The sequence below is a fragment of the Porites lutea genome, chromosome 7 (genome assembly GCF_958299795.1).
Source record: "Porites lutea chromosome 7, jaPorLute2.1, whole genome shotgun sequence".
NCBI lineage: Eukaryota > Metazoa > Cnidaria > Anthozoa > Scleractinia > Poritidae > Porites > Porites lutea.
In genome coordinates, this window is record NC_133207.1 from 29023498 (window position 1) to 29041027 (window position 17530).

At 38.0% G+C, this 17530-nt stretch overlaps 2 protein-coding genes across 4 annotated transcripts; both read right to left on the minus strand.

Moving 5' to 3' along the window:
- Positions 1 to 636: 636 nt before the first annotated feature.
- On the minus strand, positions 637 to 6110 carry LOC140942734 (uncharacterized). 3 transcript variants are annotated; one of them, XM_073391710.1, is made up of 6 exons: positions 5634 to 6110; positions 5364 to 5499; positions 3906 to 3966; positions 3197 to 3289; positions 2843 to 2908; positions 637 to 2528 (listed from the first exon to the last, which is right to left on the minus strand). In XM_073391710.1, exons 1-6 carry the CDS (start codon positions 6067 to 6069, stop codon positions 2352 to 2354), a joined length of 969 nt encoding a protein of 322 aa, XP_073247811.1. In that variant the 5' UTR covers positions 6070 to 6110; the 3' UTR covers positions 637 to 2351. The 3 variants fall into 3 exon arrangements, with proteins under 3 accessions (XP_073247811.1, XP_073247813.1, XP_073247812.1); XM_073391712.1 differs by having other exon boundaries at positions 5817 to 6109; XM_073391711.1 differs by having other exon boundaries at positions 5712 to 6109.
- A 2380-nt stretch (positions 6111 to 8490) lies between these two features.
- Positions 8491 to 16420, minus strand: LOC140942919 (mitochondrial basic amino acids transporter-like). Its single transcript, XM_073391940.1, has 4 exons — positions 16173 to 16420; positions 16022 to 16065; positions 15816 to 15893; positions 8491 to 11587 (listed from the first exon to the last, which is right to left on the minus strand). Exons 1-4 carry the CDS (start codon positions 16204 to 16206, stop codon positions 10880 to 10882), a joined length of 864 nt encoding a protein of 287 aa, XP_073248041.1. The 5' UTR covers positions 16207 to 16420; the 3' UTR covers positions 8491 to 10879.
- Between the last annotated feature and the right edge of the window lie 1110 nt (positions 16421 to 17530).

A 17530-nucleotide genomic window follows, 5' to 3' on the forward strand; every position in this document is an offset into this window, starting at 1 on the left:
CACTATTTTGCACGTTCAACAGGGTGTTTGAGCGGAGTTAATTAGCCACGGATTCATCTAGACTGAGTGACAAGTGTGTTGAGGGTAGTGTGTGGTAGCCTGGGACCAGGCTCCGCAGTGGGCAAAAAAGGCAAAAATCGGGGTCAAAAAGGAAAAAGTGGTGGCATGGAGATGGGAAAATGGGCCGCCACCCTTTTCCCTCCCTGAATACCTATTGGCTTGCTTCGCTCTCCGATTTTTTCCCCTTTTTTCCCCCAAACGCAGAGCCTAGTCTCAGGCTAGGTGGGTGGGCACTTAATATACTGTAGCGCAAAAGCAGCATTTTTTTCAGCTTGTCAACTGACTAGACTATACATATCAATAATTATACATAGCAAGGTCAAACATCCAAAACATAGTCAGAAATTCATGTAGGATAAATAACTTAAAAAGCCAAGCTGTCTTATAGCTAGAAGAATGTTACGTTATTCCCTGCAATAGTTCATCATACATGGCACGACCTCTTCAAGTAATAATTGACTGAGAAAAATTTGCTACCATCTGTTTTTCCTTTTTTTTTAACAATGGCTTTTTTCTTAGTCACTCGTAAGCCCTGCATGATGATATTGGAAAGGAAAATAAAAACATTTTCCTGACTGAACAGTCCACATTGTTACTTTATTAATTTGGTATACAATAATAATATTGCATGCTTGTCCTAAATTTCAAAACTTCGACCCTTCAGTTACTTAATCCACCAATCCCTTCACTTTACACTAGTAATGAAGAAGCTGACAAAATAAGCAAACACATATTTACACACAAGAGAACTTAAAACATTTGTATCTACAAAATCAACAATCAAGAGATGTACAGAATTATATTTTGACATTAACAGGTCAGCCACTAAGTTGTATTTTGCATGGCATGGTGACCACACACCCAGCGAGTTTCAGTAAAGAAAGGCTCTCCTATCACAATCAATGGAAAACAGGTTTTTATAGTAAAGGAGTTCTATACTTTCACAAAGCAATACAATATTACTGGAACCAGGCACTTAGCAAAATCATATTCATTTCAGCTTTTTTCCCTAAATGTAGCCCTTCATCAAATCCATGTTACATCAAGAAGAAATTCTATGTCGACTTTAAGACAACAAGTAAGCAACTGCCCTTATGCTGCAATTTATGGCCTAAAGCAGAGGTGAAGATCCAGTGGAAGGAAAATAACTTTTCAGGAGTTCAAATTTATATTTTGGGGTTGCTGCATGTCCCTGGATTCTGCTAGAAGTGTGCACCTGGTGTCCATATTAGTCGGAAACAGTCACATTTTTTTCCTGGATCAACACCTGCTATACAGCATCCTACACAGACATTCTTTGGGCTTTGTCATGCCTTTCTTCCCCAGAAGGCAAACACCACTTTATAATTTGAGTTTAAATATCACGAATGTGCATTTCATTGTCAAGTTTTGCTAAGTATAAATGCGCTGAAAGTAACAATGTGTGAAGACACTGACTGGGATCTAAGACAGTTTTTGAAATTCCTTGCAGTTTGACTACCATAACCGAGGTCACTCTCAGAATCAAGATAAAATAGCTTTAACTTTATAGTTATCAATAAGTTTGACAATAACAGTACTTGAACATTTGGTACATTATAAGATAGATTACATCACTGTATATTATCACATCCGTTCAATAAATGAAGTTGAATTTTCTCAGTCTAAACCTTTGAAGTCAACAAGGCTAAAAACACTCTCAGTGCAAGACATAGCCTTTTTTTCGACAGGATCCTATAAATATTAGAATCATAAGGTACCATTACGCGCCTGGAATAAAAATTAAGCTCTTCCTGTTTTCGCAATCACACTTTCTGTCAAAAGAATGAGTCAACCTTGTGTGACAACATGGGCTTAAAAAGTATGTTCCTAAGATGCAAATCCAATAATTTGAGTCTGCAGAGTGAAACAAACAATATCCCTGACAAAAGGAATGGTTTGTTTTTCTGCTGATACGATGATAAATTAAAGCCCTTTCCCTGGGGCTGACTAGCTTAAAATCTAACATGACAGCCTTGAAAAGTCCACTTCTAAGGACATCTCCTTGTGGTTAGTGTCTGTTCCACTTCAAATTCCAATCTCTAGAGGGAGAGTCTCCAGCAATGGAAAGTTGAATGTATGGTGGACGTTTTGCTATGCTGGATTGTGTAAGTAAATAGCATCTGGTCATATGAGTGTAAAATGTACAACGTATTATCTAAGAGGTCCTAGCTGTCTTACAGAACCAAAGACTTTGTTTTGTAAATAAGTCTAAAAAGGTTTCATTCCTGAAAATCTGTACACAAATTGTCAATGTCCTTGAACGGTGAATTCTATTTTCCTCCTTTTGCGTGTGTCAAGATGTGTGACTTGAGGTTTGTTGACTGCGCAAACCTTTTATTACAGGAGTCAAAAGGGCAGACATATGGGCGGTCACCTGTGTGAATGCGAACATGGGTTCGAAGGTTAAAATCCAGAGAAAATCTTTTTCCACAGCCTTCAAATGTGCACTGTAGGGGCAAAACAACAACAATCTAAGTCAACAATTACAAAATTAAACATGATATCATTTACCATCTGTACTTTCAGGTCATTCAAAATGCTCTATAATAGTAGGTCAGATAACAACAGAAATAGGCAGCAAAGACCTAAATTTGTGTGGTCATTATTCAATATTAATAAATCTACGCCATATATGCCACTGAAAGTGGCAAAATTGCCAGCTGCCAGCATATTTGACAGGACTGTTTTTTATCCAAACTTTGCACAAACCAGTATTTAAAATACAATAAACTCATTGATTTGATAATGGGGCAAAACTTACCTGGAAAGGTTTTTCTCCAGTATGAACAAGCTGGTGTCTTTTGAGCTTCGAACTTTCCACAAAAGCCTACACGATTAGCCCATGAAAAACAAAACCAAATTTAGAAAATGACAATACAAGTGTGGAAAACAATAATAATATATATATTATCATCAAGGCTGTCATTAAGGGCTGGCAGCTGGGGACTTCCCCCAGCTTTTAGGATTGTGACCCCACAGCTACTTTTGTAGGAAAATAGCAGCAAAATAAAACCAAAAGAAATCCCCAGCTATTTAATTCACTGCCTGATCATCCTAAATATGTTCAAAAAGTCAAAATCATGTTAAATACACCACTGGAGATGAGGATATGTACCTTGCCACATTCTGCACAGACGTGAACTCGTGGCCCATGAGTATGTAAGTGTTTTCGCATTGCAGAATTATCTCTAAACATCTTTGTACAACCCTAAGAATAAAACAACAGACAAATATGCTCATTGCTACAAAAGAGTTTACGGAACCTTACACTACACATTTACCCATCCATTTAACTGTGGTTTTGCCTCTTCAATAAATCCTTTTCAACGCAACCACACCAGAGAGACAATGAATAAAACAGCTATTGTGTCCTCAGTTTGAGCTCTTGGTTCTGAATATGAAAAAACTGGTACATATATACATTGTAAGTGAGACGTTTCAACTGCAAGTGGTTATAACAAGATCTTATACTCTCTGGCAAGGTAAGATGTTTAGCTAAACACAAGCTGGACCTTACACCTGTAACTTTATTTCAGCAGGAATAAGCACCTGAGAGTAATGGATCCCCAACTAAAGGTGATGCTAGTTCACTAAAGAGTTAACAGTGGCAATCCAACTCAGTGAAGAGACAAAATAAAATAATTTATTGTGAACAAGTGGCAAAACTACAAGAAACAATGTCAGGGTGGGCAGAGTAGTGCAGAGTATTTTCTCCTAAAGAATTAACAGCCATTTTCTTGTTTCATGTAGCCCAGCTGAGTCTTCAGAGACCGCATAGTAGAACACCATCGATTAAATTTCATGAACATAAAGATAGAACCTACTTTATGTGGACATGCTATCGTTCTGGCTCCTTCCTCTTCCTTCATTTTCTTGGGCCTCATTCTAAAAGACAGAGAGTATAAAATATATTTTGTAAAATCTCACAACGACAAGAACTTACAGTTAACCATAATTGTTGTTTGGCTGGTTACATGTAGACTGGTGATGATTTGTCTAAAATTCTCTAATTCATCTAAGCGCTTCCATTGGTTATTCACAGAATTTAGAATTTTTTTCTTCCAGTAAAGGTACCTAGTAGAAGGCTCTACATTTTTCACAGTGCTTGTTATACGAAATTTACACCTTTATTTTACATATTGTTATGTTTGCATAATAAAGAGTCAATTGCTCAATACAGATCTTTTTAACAAATTTGCTTCTCTGGCCTTTTGGGAGAACTTCGAAGAAACAAGAATCAGTTTTCTTTCGTCGTTTTTCTTTACTTTTTCTTTATTACTCTTAAAGCATAAATCAATGACATCTTGACTATAAAAGCAATAATAAAGTCTAAATATTAGACTGCTCTTTTTTAGCTCTTTTCCCTTAGCAAAGGATCAAATAGATAATGTGCTTGATCAACACGTGTGGGTCATTCATAGGTGTTTACAAAGGGTGGGCACAGCCCATGTTAATTAGAAGCAAAATTCAAGGATTTACGACAGCACAAAAAGGCTGTAATAGTTAAGACTTGAAAATAAAACCTGAAAAATTCACACATTACATTTAATATTCTGATAAGGTCCTTCTCTGATCAAAATTCATTTACAGAAATTTAATAAACTGAAAAAGTGCATCTCAGAGAAATTTAAAATGTAATGGAAAATAGATGAGGACAGTTAGATAACTAAGTACAAATGTGTCATGTTATAGGGATTGTACATTAATAAATACATCCAATCTAAAACCGTCAACTCAAACGAATTTTCATATTTTCATCACTCTTTCATTTGTGCTACACTTTGCATTAGTGAGGTAATGTTTGCAGTATGATTTTTTGGACTCTTTCAGGGAAAAAATCAAAATTAGAGACTTCTTTCTGAGTAACAACCAAAAATAATGCCAGACAGGCAATTCAAATGCATTTGATGGAAAAAATCATAGTCTGTTACAAGAACTTGCGGTGAAAATTAAAGCACTATTCAAGCAACTTGATTCTCAATAATAATTTCGTGGCGGAAGGCAAATCCCTTTGTTTGTCAAAAACCTCGATATTCTATTTTAAATGTTGAACGCAAAAAGAGGTGACTAATACACACAGAAAAATTCTTTAACATGAGTTTCATTGATTTACTCGTTCATACAAATCGTACAATGAGGCTGACATGAAGGATTCGAAATTTTCACTTTGCATCGAACGAGCGGCCGCCATGATGAAGTCCGCCATTTTGGTTTTGAACAAAGGCTGCTGTTTGTCATGGGATTTCAATATGGCTGCCAAACTGGACGAAAAGTCACCTTACCTTGCAAACTCTGCTAACTGCTTTGGATCACTTAAATCAATTCCAGGAAGGCCTCCAGGAGGTATCTTCTTCCCTGTCATGTACTCCGTAAAGTCGGGAGACTGATTCAATTCCTCCTGTTGAGCTTTTTTCTCTTCTACAGCGTCACCATAGCACGTACAGGGAAGAAACACAAATTAAAAAACATAAGATTTCCTCGCCTCGCAACAGCATTTAAGCTTAAAACCAACTTAATCTGAAAAGTAAGGGCGCCCATTTTACAGAACGTACCCGACGCCCACATTGTGACGGCGAATTCGCCTTCAAGAGTCTTTATTTGTACTTGCTTTTGTTCCCATTTGCGCGTACCTGAGCGTTCACTTTCTCCATTACCACCCCCTCTCTCACTGTTCGAGGCGTTTGACGCACTCGATGTAGTAGAGTTAACATGACCCTTTCCCGATCTGCCCAGACCTTTAGTCCTTGTTCCTCTGCTTTTTCTCTGTTTGCCTGAAGGCGTCGTAGAAATAGACACTTCTTCAACGATGGCGTGTTTTGACTCCTCGATAACTTCTTCCGTTGTTTGAACTACGATTTCTTCGTTCTCAGGCTCGGTCAGAGGCTGAAGGGCTATCATCGGCTGTGTCTCAATCTGAACTTCTTGGTGAGGTTCAACCATAGTTTCCACCTCAACTTCGACTTCTGCCACACCAGTTAAGTCGGCCATGTTGGCGTCCGAAGCTACCTTCGTGGGGGGTGCTCTCTGTCAACTGAAATATCAACCTCACTTCGAAAACCAACAGACCACGTGGTAATGGTACTAATCGAACCAATCAGCATCGAGTACAGACGTGCTCGACGGCCAATCGAAAAGTACTACACATTTCGCAAGCACAAAAATACGCGGGAAAAATTAAACCCATCTGACTAACGAAAAGAAATGGATCCTGCTCCCGAGTAAAAAACAGGGAAATTTACAAAACTTCTGTAAAAATATATATATATTTTTATTTTTATCCAAACACCATTTACTAGGTCCAAACATATGTATCTGCACCTGGCATATAAAAACACAGGACATTACAGAAGAGAAAGATGAGGTCCAAAGATCTGGGGTACCCGACCCTTTACAAGGGAAAACTGGAAATTCCGATTGGAAAATCAAGTGGTTTAAAACATTCCGTTTAGCATGTGGGCTTCCAACGAACTCATAAAAACTTCCTGGACAAAAAATTCACCCCAAAAAATTCCCCTGCCGAATTTCCGAGCATTGATTGTGGTTGTTTATCACCATTCCATCTGCATTTATCTTTTTCTCATCTGGTTGTCTACAACTACGCGGCTGGCATCGGTGCGCGGTACTACACTGATCTTCATCACGCTTTACGTGCAAGTGCATGCTGACAACAAGGGCAAAGCCAGCGTTTCTAGAGGTACGCACAATTTTCTAAATATATCATTCAAGATTCAGTCCACCAATGAATCCCATCGCTTCTCTGACAACCCACATTCGATTGTAAAAAAAATAGTCTGCTGTTTCAGAAAAAAAATACATATTTATAGAAAAGGAACGAGCAGAATTGAATCATTTGAGGAAAAAGTAATGTGCTTTTTAAAAACGTTTGCTTTTTTATTATTCGCGTTTTGATTTTATTGATTTTGTTTCATATTATTCCATTTTTTCACCCTCGACTTCTTAAAACGTGCGTACTGTTGCGTACTGGTAGCTACACCCCAAGAAAAACACATCTCATCATGCAGACTTGCGGTACACAGTAATAATAATGCCATAACTTGAACGTATTGAGACCTAATGCGGGTGTCTGATGGGAGACAAAACTAATACTATGTACTATGAATCTGATAGAAAAGACGAGTAAAACAAAATTTAGCTGTCACAATCTTGCTCGATATTTTGCAAAGGCACTATCTGCTACCGAGGCACTCGATCTTGGCTGGGATAACTTGACAAAAAGAAGACTTAATTCATAGTTGACATTGATTAGACTAAAGCTTGGTTTGCTGGGATTTTAAACTTCATAGTTTTCGTGGAAGCTACGGGAAAGTGTGTGAACGTGTTTATCGTTTCAATTCCACTGAAATCAATAAGAAGGAAAGAGAAATGTGCGAATTCGAAATGGATTTTAAGAAATCTTTTTGTCCGCGTTCTAATCGAAGTAATCACACTGGTAATGATGACATAATTTCTCAGAGGCCAGATCTGAAAACGGGTGTGAAAAATGGCATTTTTTGGTCTGAAATAGGGTCAGGATTTGGAAAACCGGGAGGCACACACACACACACCAAGAATTCCCAGTAGTAATTGTAAATTGTAAATTGTAAATATCTTATTATCCACTCCCCTCAGGGCTTTTCAGGGATAATTTACAACACTGGTTGGGGAACTTTGTCAGACTGCTTAGGGTGCAGTTTACAAGTACTGAAGGAATAAGTGATGATGCCCCCATACATGAGTGTGAAAGTGAGATAGACCACTACACCGGGCACTACGTGCTCTACTCTTTACGAAGAGTGTGTGGGTTCTTTAACGTCCCACAGATTTATTACATGTGCAAGGGCTTGTGAGACGGGGCCTACGTTTTATCGTCCTTATCCGAGAAGACTAGAAAGTCTAACCATTTGCAGATGTAATTACAAAGGCAGCACTTTCTCCTCAGTTATTTAAAGACCCTGAGTGTTGGTCCGGCCGGGGTTTGAACCTACGGCCTCCCGCTCAGCAGACCGGCGCTCTCCCAACTGAGCTAACCGGGCGGCGGTCCAATCTTGAAAAAGTCACCACCTTGTTTGTCTCCTAAAACTTTGCATAAACAAACACTGTCTTCAGTCTCTCTTGAGACTACTGTAATACCGTGGACCCAGTTGTTCAAATGCTGGATAGCGCTAACCATCGCATAAATCACTATCCAGCAGTAAGTACTGGGGAAACCAATTATGTTATCCACTGAATAGAGATTTATCCAGATGATAGCATTATCCACCTTTTTAACAACTTGGCGGGGGGGCGGGGGGCAGTAAACAAGGTGTATTAAGGGGGATGTGCAAATAGCAAATAAGACAAACCCTTCATCATTTACATACTGTCTAAATATCAAAGTATAATAAATTTACCTCTTTTTGTACACAAAAATGGTCTCAGGCAAGTTTTATTACAGGAGAAATAAATAAAGTTACCCTATTACAACTTTTTAAAATATTCAAAAATATTATTTTACACTAGACTAAGGGCCCATCTGCACTTAAAGCAATAGACCACTTCCGAGTTCCAAAAACACTCACTTTCAAAATGAGGCTAGGTGCACAACCTTTCTTGTGAAAATGAGTTTTATTTACATGAGAGTGAAAAATGATTTCCATATCAAAGGCTACCCTCGTTTTGAAACAGAGGCCTGGGGGAACTCAGAAATGGCTTATTTTTCTGGTGAAAAAATTGTGCTTAAAAAGTGCAAACACCACTTTGAAATTCTACTTAATTTTCAATCTCGGGATCAAATGCCAAAAACAATAAAAAACATTACAACCACTAATCTATCATTTTTTAAGTGCCACTAAGGCATGTTATAAGGCAGAGTTTTGGATGCTAGCACTTGGTGTTCAGAAAGGAATAAACAATATCCACCATTTTCACATACACCATATATAATGTACCTTGTTTACCCTCAAAATTTGGCATAACCATTGCCTTCGATTTCCTTGGGACGACTGTAATACTCAGGAGAAATTGGAAAAAATGGTTACGCAAAATATGTGGGGGAAGGTCTATGTGAAAATGGTGAATGGACATGTTGTAGTTAAGTTTTTATCTCAGGTAATCTTTATTTTTCCTTTGTTTCAACTTCGTTAGCATACATTATCATACCCAAAAACAAAAGAAAAACAAAAATTACCTGAGATAAAAAATTAACTACAACAGACATATAATATTATTCTATATCATCTCTTGTCACCAAAAACAATAATGCTTTAACAGGAGGCTGAGATGTTGTTTCCCAAAAATCTTTCACTATTTATGTAGAGACAAACAAAATATTTTACTTTAGTGCAAAGGGGCCCCTCAACCTCTTAAATGACTAAACTTGCCTTGTGCACTAAACTATAAATAAAATAATATTTTACCCAAGAATATTGAGAAATTCTTAATGTTACACCACATAAATTTGGTATAAAAAAATTATGTATATCACTTTAATAGCGGTTCCGTCCTCTCAATAAAAGGGGGGGGGGGGGGGGGGGGAATGGTATAATCCACAATGTAGCATAATGTGTGGTGGGCTTAATTTAAGTTGAGCCCACAATTTAAATTCCTTTTACATAAAATATCAGAAGTACAGTCAACTTTCTCAAAGATGTACATCACCAGCATGGGACAGGTTTACAGAGGTGTATGAGAAGTCCTAAAAATGTGAGAAAGAAGAGATGAAAGAACCACCTCTATGGGTCAGTTTTAGGGCAAAAGATAATTCATTTTTTATGTAAGCACAAATCTCTGAAGAACTCATCATTTTGGTCATACAAGACAAAAACTGATGCAGTCCAACATCAAGCAAAGTACATGAAGTTGTAAGGAAGTTATGTGACATTAATTGTTCCAGAGGATTTTAGTTCATCTTAAAAATGGTAAAATCATGGATGAATTAAAAGCTGGACATGAGAAAATTCTGGGGGGCCATTGTTTGATGACTGTCTGTAAAATGTAGCCTGATGTTATAGAAGTGTCCACTTAGAGAGAGCTGACTAATTGCTGGAATATGACTAGGTTATTCAGAACCAGCTGTCTGCCAGTCTTATGTCAAACATGAAACATCTCATCTACTTCCACTAATTAACTTATTTGAAATATTAAAAATGTCAAAATTCCGTTGTTTTATTACATTTAATGTCCACTAAAAAGAGAATCAAAAGCAACATTTTGTTGGAAACCCTTCACATTAACTTAGAGACCTCACACCAATGAAGAGCTACACTCAAAATGACTGCTTTTAAATCTTTTAGCGACAACTTACTTTTATGAACCTGCAAGAAACATCGAGTTGTGGTAATCAAATAAAGGTTGTTAATATGAGGATTTTAACAGTTCAATTTGCTAACAATAAGTGATAATCACATCTTGATTAGAAGATGCTGTACAATAATATGTTACAGCTAGTAGTCAATAAAAAATATTTTCTATGCATCTTTAGCCTTTATCCATTACTATAATATGTAGCTGGCTTGTTAGTAAAACAAGTTGTCTTGTCCTTTTTTTAAAGGCTGCACAATACAAAATTGAATTCTTCAAAAATATTTCTCAGTATTATGTTCTCGCCATGCTTTAAAACGCCTTGTCTTAAGCAAATTATAACCAGAAATAGGAGCAAGAGGGCTTTCAACAAGGCCTGTTTACACATGTTGGACTGAAAAACAGGGAGAACATTCCTTGTTGCACTAAAAAAAATTTGCAGAATGAACCCCCTTAAACTTCATTCCCTCAAACGTCACATACCAATGTTAAATCCCTCTGTATGTAATTAGAAAAATAATTAAGCAAGTTCAAGCTGTTTGTCATAGCTTCTTGCAAATCTAAGAGTTATTGTAACTGTTGCAAATGTGGCTGCATTAGTTGGAAATGCCCGAAGGATTGTGGCAGTAAGTCCCTGTGAAAAGGCATGTAAACCACCACTTCGGTATGTCTTTCTAACACAATCCAGTATACTTTGGTATCTGCGATCTCTTCCATCACCATCTGCCTGGAATCTTGATTTTATAACATCTATTGGATAAGTGAAAAACCAAGAAGAGATGCCGGCCATTCCTCCAGCAAATAACAGTCCAAGAGGTCCGATACAATCCATGTCTTGACCTCTGGGTACCAATGCAGCGCAATACAATTCAAAGGTTGCAAAATAAATAGCAAAGGAAGGAGTCTCTCTTATAAGAGTCAAAGCCATACCCCTGTAGCAGCCTTTAATTCCACCTTGTTTGTAAATTTTTTGTAAGCAATCGAATGAGCCATGGTATCTCTGCCCAGTTTTTCCTGCCATGTTCTGAACTTGTACACGGGTTTTTGCCAGCTCCATTGGACAACAGACGATTGATTGAACAGCACCTGCAATTCCACCAGCAATACACTGGCTTGAGAGCCCTGGCTCCAGAAACCGCAAAACATTACCTTGCACACCAAATATGATGGCATTTATGAGGCCTACCCCTGCCATTGGAGATAACATGCCTTTGTACAGACCAGATACCTGTCATGGGAGAAACAGATAAATTAATCATTTAAAGCCGTAGCATGAATTTCAGAAGATTACTTCTAGTCGTTTTCACTCCCTCACTAACGTCTGAATCGACCAGCTGTTAATGCCATGCAGTGGCGTCACGACCAGAAAACGATGTAGTGATTTCGATTGGTTCAATGATTGTCCAAACATTTGCATAATTTCTGCGTTTTTTTTTTCTTTTGGAAGTGGCTCGTTTGTTCAACCTATTTATTATACACATTAGATGCAGAGATCCCTGGAAAGCTTTTGCAGAACGAGGTGGCTGCACTAAAGTTGTGAAGAGGAAATGTAAGATTGTGAAAAACAGCAAAGAACAAGTACAGTTTACAACGCTATGGAAGGCTCTTCAAAAGTGGTACAAAGAAAAGTGAAAACAAGAAGAAGGAATTTTCCGTGAAGAATGAAAAAAGGCATTCACCTGGTTACAGATTGATGAGTCTAAACAAACACTGTTTGAAACCAATCCATCCATAGGTAACAATCTTTCTAATTTGGTTAGTCAAATTTATGCCCACTAACCCAAAGGGCTAGTTATCCAAAAAATTAATTTTGAGTGATGAAGGATGCAGCTCATATCCAAAAATACCAAGAAAGCAACACAATTTGTCTTGTTATAGTGGCTGGAAAATATTTTCTTACTGAATTTGAAACAAAATCATGAAAAGACACCAGACAAAATACCCAAATATTTTACATTAAAAAGTGCAATTAAAAAGTAAACAAAGCTCTTTCTCACTGAAATCTTCCATTTATAAAAGAACATAATTTTTCATTTTTATCCATTAAACGATTTGGTAAATACTAAAAAAAACTACTATGCCCCTCAGGGATGAGCTTAAAGAAGAAAACAAAATTTTGAAGGAGTCCACAAGCACTGAACCTAGAAAATCCAGGGTACCAAGAATCAGAGCATGCAGCAAAAACATACATTTTCTAGTTGCCAACTAGCAAAAATAAGTCATAAGGGACCAGCAGATTCTAAAGCAGCGATTATTAAACTAAAGTGTTAAATAAACTAACTCTTCACTGGGACAGAGAAAGTGCCTGTTATAGGTTGCTTTTCATTTCACACAGAACTGGTGAAGAGACTGCAAGACAATGATTGTCTCTCGGTGAATTTGCACCTTGTGCTATCAGGAGGATAAAATAAACACAAAATTCTTATCCATGATGTATCTGAGTGGTTGGAATGAGACTGGACTGTGATTTTTTCACAAGCCTTTTTGCTGCAAAGTCTAGATTTTTTGCAACTTCTCTGTGTCTTGGTGAGTCACAGATTCTACAATCCAACACCCCTTTTGTAGGATTTCAAGATAACAGAGATTATCAATTCAAGTTATAGCTGTTTTCCTTCAGTGCATCGACTTAGTAACAGTCACTTTGTTTAACTATCCAACCTTGGGCAGGGCTGTCTCTAAAATTTCAAGTTACCAATGTAAATGCACTCAATAGGTGGGAATTTTAACATCTAGGAGGTTCATTTGGTAATCTATTTTCCTTTAAAAGTTGCGACCTTCGAAGTTGCCACGAGTCATATTCATAACAGCTGGTGGAAATCACTGATCCCTGGCCCTTAATGACAGCCCTGCTGGGGAATGGGTGAATGGAGAAGAAAACAGTAAAATCTAAATCCACTCAACAAAAATGTGAAACACTGACCAGCAAACTGCGCAAGAAGCACAATCATGAAGATAGGTAAAAATGAGATACGCAGGTCTTCTTATTCAGAATCCATTCCTTATTTTTATAATCACATTGGTTTCCCCATATGAATCCTTCTATTTTGACTATTGTACAATGGACGCACAGTTTCTGTATGGATCATTCTCGTGTTCCTTAGTTCCTGAGAGAGGGTTCCAGTGCCCAGAAAATAGGCTGACAGTCAAAAGTCAACCCCCTCTAAGGCGGACACTCTCAAGACCAGTGCTGACCGTCCGTCTTTAAGAGATGTCCAGCTTGTAAAGAGTCGAGGTAATGTGACACTGTTAATTTTTACAGCTGAACCTATTCGCAATGAATAATGTCTGTTAAACTTGTAAAAAACAGCTTAAACTGGAACATTGTAACAGAAAAGTGGAATTGTCTTCTAATTGTGCAATCAAACCCTAATTACAAACAAACGTTCACAGCTTTATGCTCAAAAATCATGGCAGTATACACTTTGAGCAAGAATACAAAATATCAACCATTTTACAATTTACGGTCGTTTAGATAGCACCTGAATTTCCGTTTTGGGCTATTTTTTAGAACATAAAGCACTTCCCAATTGTCCATTGATGGATTCAAGAGTCTGTTGTCCAGCTTAGATATTAGTCTGTCTTATAGAGAGTGTAGTTACAGTAAAATGACTGAAAAACGGCAGGGACCAAGAGAGGTGTCCATCTAATATGGGTGTCTGTTAACAGAGAGTTAACTGTGTGTACATTATCATCTCATTCAGGGCACCCCACAACAATTTTTTTTCTGTTTGGAAGACGATTTGAGATCTAGAATTTTCGGAAGATTTGTTGTTAAATTTCTTGCTTGCCAGCCTCTCCTAGGATTTCCGAACCCCCCAAAAATGATATAATTGCCCATTTTTAACGGATTTTTACCCTGAAAAGGTCACCTAGAATTTTCGGGAGCCTTTTTTCTGGCTGAAATTTTCGAAAATGTAAGTTTGGATCCCTCTAATTTTTCGATCACAGACTTTCAGCTAGGAAATCCAAACAGATGAAAAAGTTTTAGGGCATAAAAATATACCTATATCTAACGTTTAAATACTAAAATATGTTCAACAATGCTATATTTAAGTGGTTTTGATCTATATTTTCATTGGGTGCCCCTGATCTCATTATGATCTCATTCAATCAGAAGCCCTCTTCAAGCTAATCCAGCCATGCAGACCACATGCTTCCAAAGATAGACCAACACACTGGGGGACACATCCCAGCTCTATACAAACAACATATTCTAAGTGAGCAAGAGTTGTGAAACAGGACTAACTAGCAGTTTATTGTCCATGTCTGAGAAGACTAGAAATTCCAACTGTTGTAGATTTCACCACTAAGGCACCTTATTCTTCTAAGTTATTCATAAAGACCACGAGTGGTTTTAACCCTTGGTCTCCCACTCGACAGACTGGCGCTTATCCAATACAGCTAACCAGGGGCTCATATTTTGAGCTAGGGACATATTTCGTATCATCTATCCGTTCACTATCATCATATGCACTTAGGAATTGAGATGTCAATTCCATGCTACATATTTGCATATACAGACCTCGTCACGGTTTTCGACGCCATCTTGACGAGTAGGCAAACGTGTGAGAAATTACAGTGTTTGTATGAGAATCTAATGTCAAATAATTTCCGTAAAAAGGCTGTTCTGAAAAAAATACCAGTTGTTAAATAAAGCTACAAAGCAAAGAATTGTGCTAAAAAATTTTCGGGGCGTGCCTGTGGATAAATTTCTCCAGTGGCTTGCTTTAGATTTTCCATATAAAATCTGTAACATTTCCTTGGACTTTATTACAGACAAATGTATAGAAAATTTAAAGAAGTTGTTCTAGGTCTTCCAGCACATGTAGCGCCCTCATTTTTTTTGGTAGAGTCCATAGGAGTGAAGCTTTAGTTCACAATTGATATTTTTTTTCAGAACAGCCGTTCTACGGAAATTATTCAACATTAGATTCTCATACAAACACTGTAATTTCTCACGCGTTTGCCCACTCGTCAAGATGGCATCGAAAACAATATTGGCCCCAGCCCTTTCATCAACCCGTTAGAGAACAATGATGCTGGATTTGCAAGTCAGAGGACACAATGAAAGCCTTGCAAGATTTGAATAGAAAAAAACAGCCAGAAGTCTCTAGAAGCAAGGAAGGCAATACACAGTACAAACGATACACAAACTATTCCTTTCAATCAAATTTCATCGAGTGTCGAGTGTCTTTTCGCTTAATTCTTTCGATGATTTGCCAAGAAAAATATTCAGTCATATCACCCGGCAAATTACGCCACTTGAAAAACGTCAGTATACTACAGAGACCACAAGAACAGTTACATATTGTCACATACTAGGAAATTACGTAAATTTGTCAACTTCCTATGACTTGCAGCAAGTCTACCCTGTTGCGTGTAAACAACAAACGCTGCATACAATTTTATGAATAAGCCGCGCCATTAAGCTTAAATAATCCTCTGTCTCGTCTTACCGTTTCTTGTTTTATTATCTGAGCAAAACAATTCACTGTCCCGGAGTATCGTCTGGTTACTTGAGTTTGAAGGCGAACCTAAAAATGTGAAGCCAGGAAAATAAAACAATTCAAACGAAAAATATCGATCTCGACCGCGTATGTCGACAGAAAACGTTGGCCCCGTGAAGAGCTCCTATTAACAGCTATTAAAAATCATTTTATACCTTTACTGTGTCGAAAGGATGGCCAACTACAATTCCAGACAGTCCTGATAAACAGAATGAGTATTAACCTCAATCGCACAAATTAATTTCTTTTCACAAATCCCCGCGGTAGCAAAATTAATTTAAGCTAAAGTCTCATCATTGAACTAACCTCCAAGGCATCCCGCCACGAAGTCTAGCGCCATGAAGAAACTGCTACAGAGCAAAACGCAAGGATCTAACGATGACAACTGTTCGGCATAAGAAACAAATGTTCACACTGAGCCACAGTGATGAAGTTCTGAAAACAGAAGAAGAGCCGTTGGCTTTCAGTTTTCATGGTCACGACCAAACGAAGAACCGGCGAACCGTGAACCGGTGAACCGGTGCCACCACAGATAGCCCAACCTCGAATGCAAGCATCGGCGAGCATCGGCGTTGTTACGTAACATTCAAAATATAAGGATTTGTAAGGGGAAAAAACCTATCGTTTCTGTAACGTACGAAAATGAAAGAATTTCAATAAAAAACAGCTTACCTTACATGAAATGTGTGATATGTCTCTCCTGTGTGGTCTGTGGGCCGATTTATCGGCCGTTTTTTAATGGATTGTACTGTAAACGCAGTAACCCTGAGTAAACGGTTTTCTCTCTTCGTGTAAGCTTTAGCTGGGCTACCTGTGGTGCTGCTATGAACAACATTGAAACCAATCAGAGACAACCTTAGCCTCCCCGCAGACACTAGAGCCTAAATAAGCTAAGGAATATTTCAAGACAGGTAAGTTTTAAACTCTTCAAGTAAAAAGAAGCTTCACACAAAACCTATCTTTTTTACTTCAGGTTAACCAGTGCTGTCATGTCAACTCTCCCGGATAATTCCGGAAGACTCCAGACTTGGACCGTATCTCCCGGTCTCCAGATTAGAGTATGAAATCTCCCCGATAGTCGCCGAAGTTTGCCATTTCTTCATGTCAGTACACCCCATTTTCAACTATTTTGCCTTGTTTGAGCTATTTTAATCATAAACTCCACTATGCCATTGTAACTGAGTAGGGTTTGTGTAGTTTTGGTAGTCCATACAGCTTGGGTGGCTGCGGAACACTACACCTCAGTCTGCTGTAGCGTCGAAAGTCGATCTTGTCGGTTTTCTTCAGTGTAAGCAGTTGAGATTGATTGACATTCTTCGCCTTTCTCAAAGCTCGAGAAAACGCAAGTTCGCAAAGTCGGTTTTAAGGATGGTTTTCAAGTCACTTGAAACTTTTCTTGAATCGTTTCAACTTTCCGACTTTAATGAGATGCAAAGATAATTAACTTGAGATTTTACTAAGGCCTTCACGTATCTTTGGTTAAGTAAAACTTAGCAGCTATTAAGTCTTACTTAACGGTAAACCTGCCTAGTGTAAAGACTACTATCGGTACTAACTCAGACTGGCATCAGTTCGTATTAGCCTGCAGTGCAGGCGTATTTTAGGTGGGCGAAACCTAGTTCGTGTTCGTAATATTGTTGTAGCCGCCATCTTTGATTTTATGA

What these genes read in the sequence shown, in the direction of transcription:
- LOC140942734 (XM_073391710.1), bottom strand. Translation starts at nt 6,069, where the DNA reads ATGGCCGACTTAACTGGTGTGGCAGAAGTCGAAGTTGAGGTGGAAACT. An exon ending in TCTGTGCAGAATGTGGCAAG is followed by an intron (nt 2,909 to 3,196) that starts GTACATATCCTC and finishes CTAATCGTGTAG; the next exon opens with GCTTTTGTGGAAAGTTCGAA. An exon ending in CTGGAGAAAAACCTTTCCAG is followed by an intron (nt 2,529 to 2,842) that starts GTAAGTTTTGCC and finishes TTGCCCCTACAG; the next exon opens with TGCACATTTGAAGGCTGTGG.
- LOC140942919 (XM_073391940.1), bottom strand. Translation starts at nt 16,206, where the DNA reads ATGGCGCTAGACTTCGTGGCGGGATGCCTTGGAG. An exon ending in CGTGGCGGGATGCCTTGGAG is followed by an intron (nt 16,066 to 16,172) that starts GTTAGTTCAATG and finishes TCTGTTTATCAG; the next exon opens with GACTGTCTGGAATTGTAGTT. An exon ending in AGATAATAAAACAAGAAACG is followed by an intron (nt 11,588 to 15,815) that starts GTAAGACGAGAC and finishes CTCCCATGACAG; the next exon opens with GTATCTGGTCTGTACAAAGG.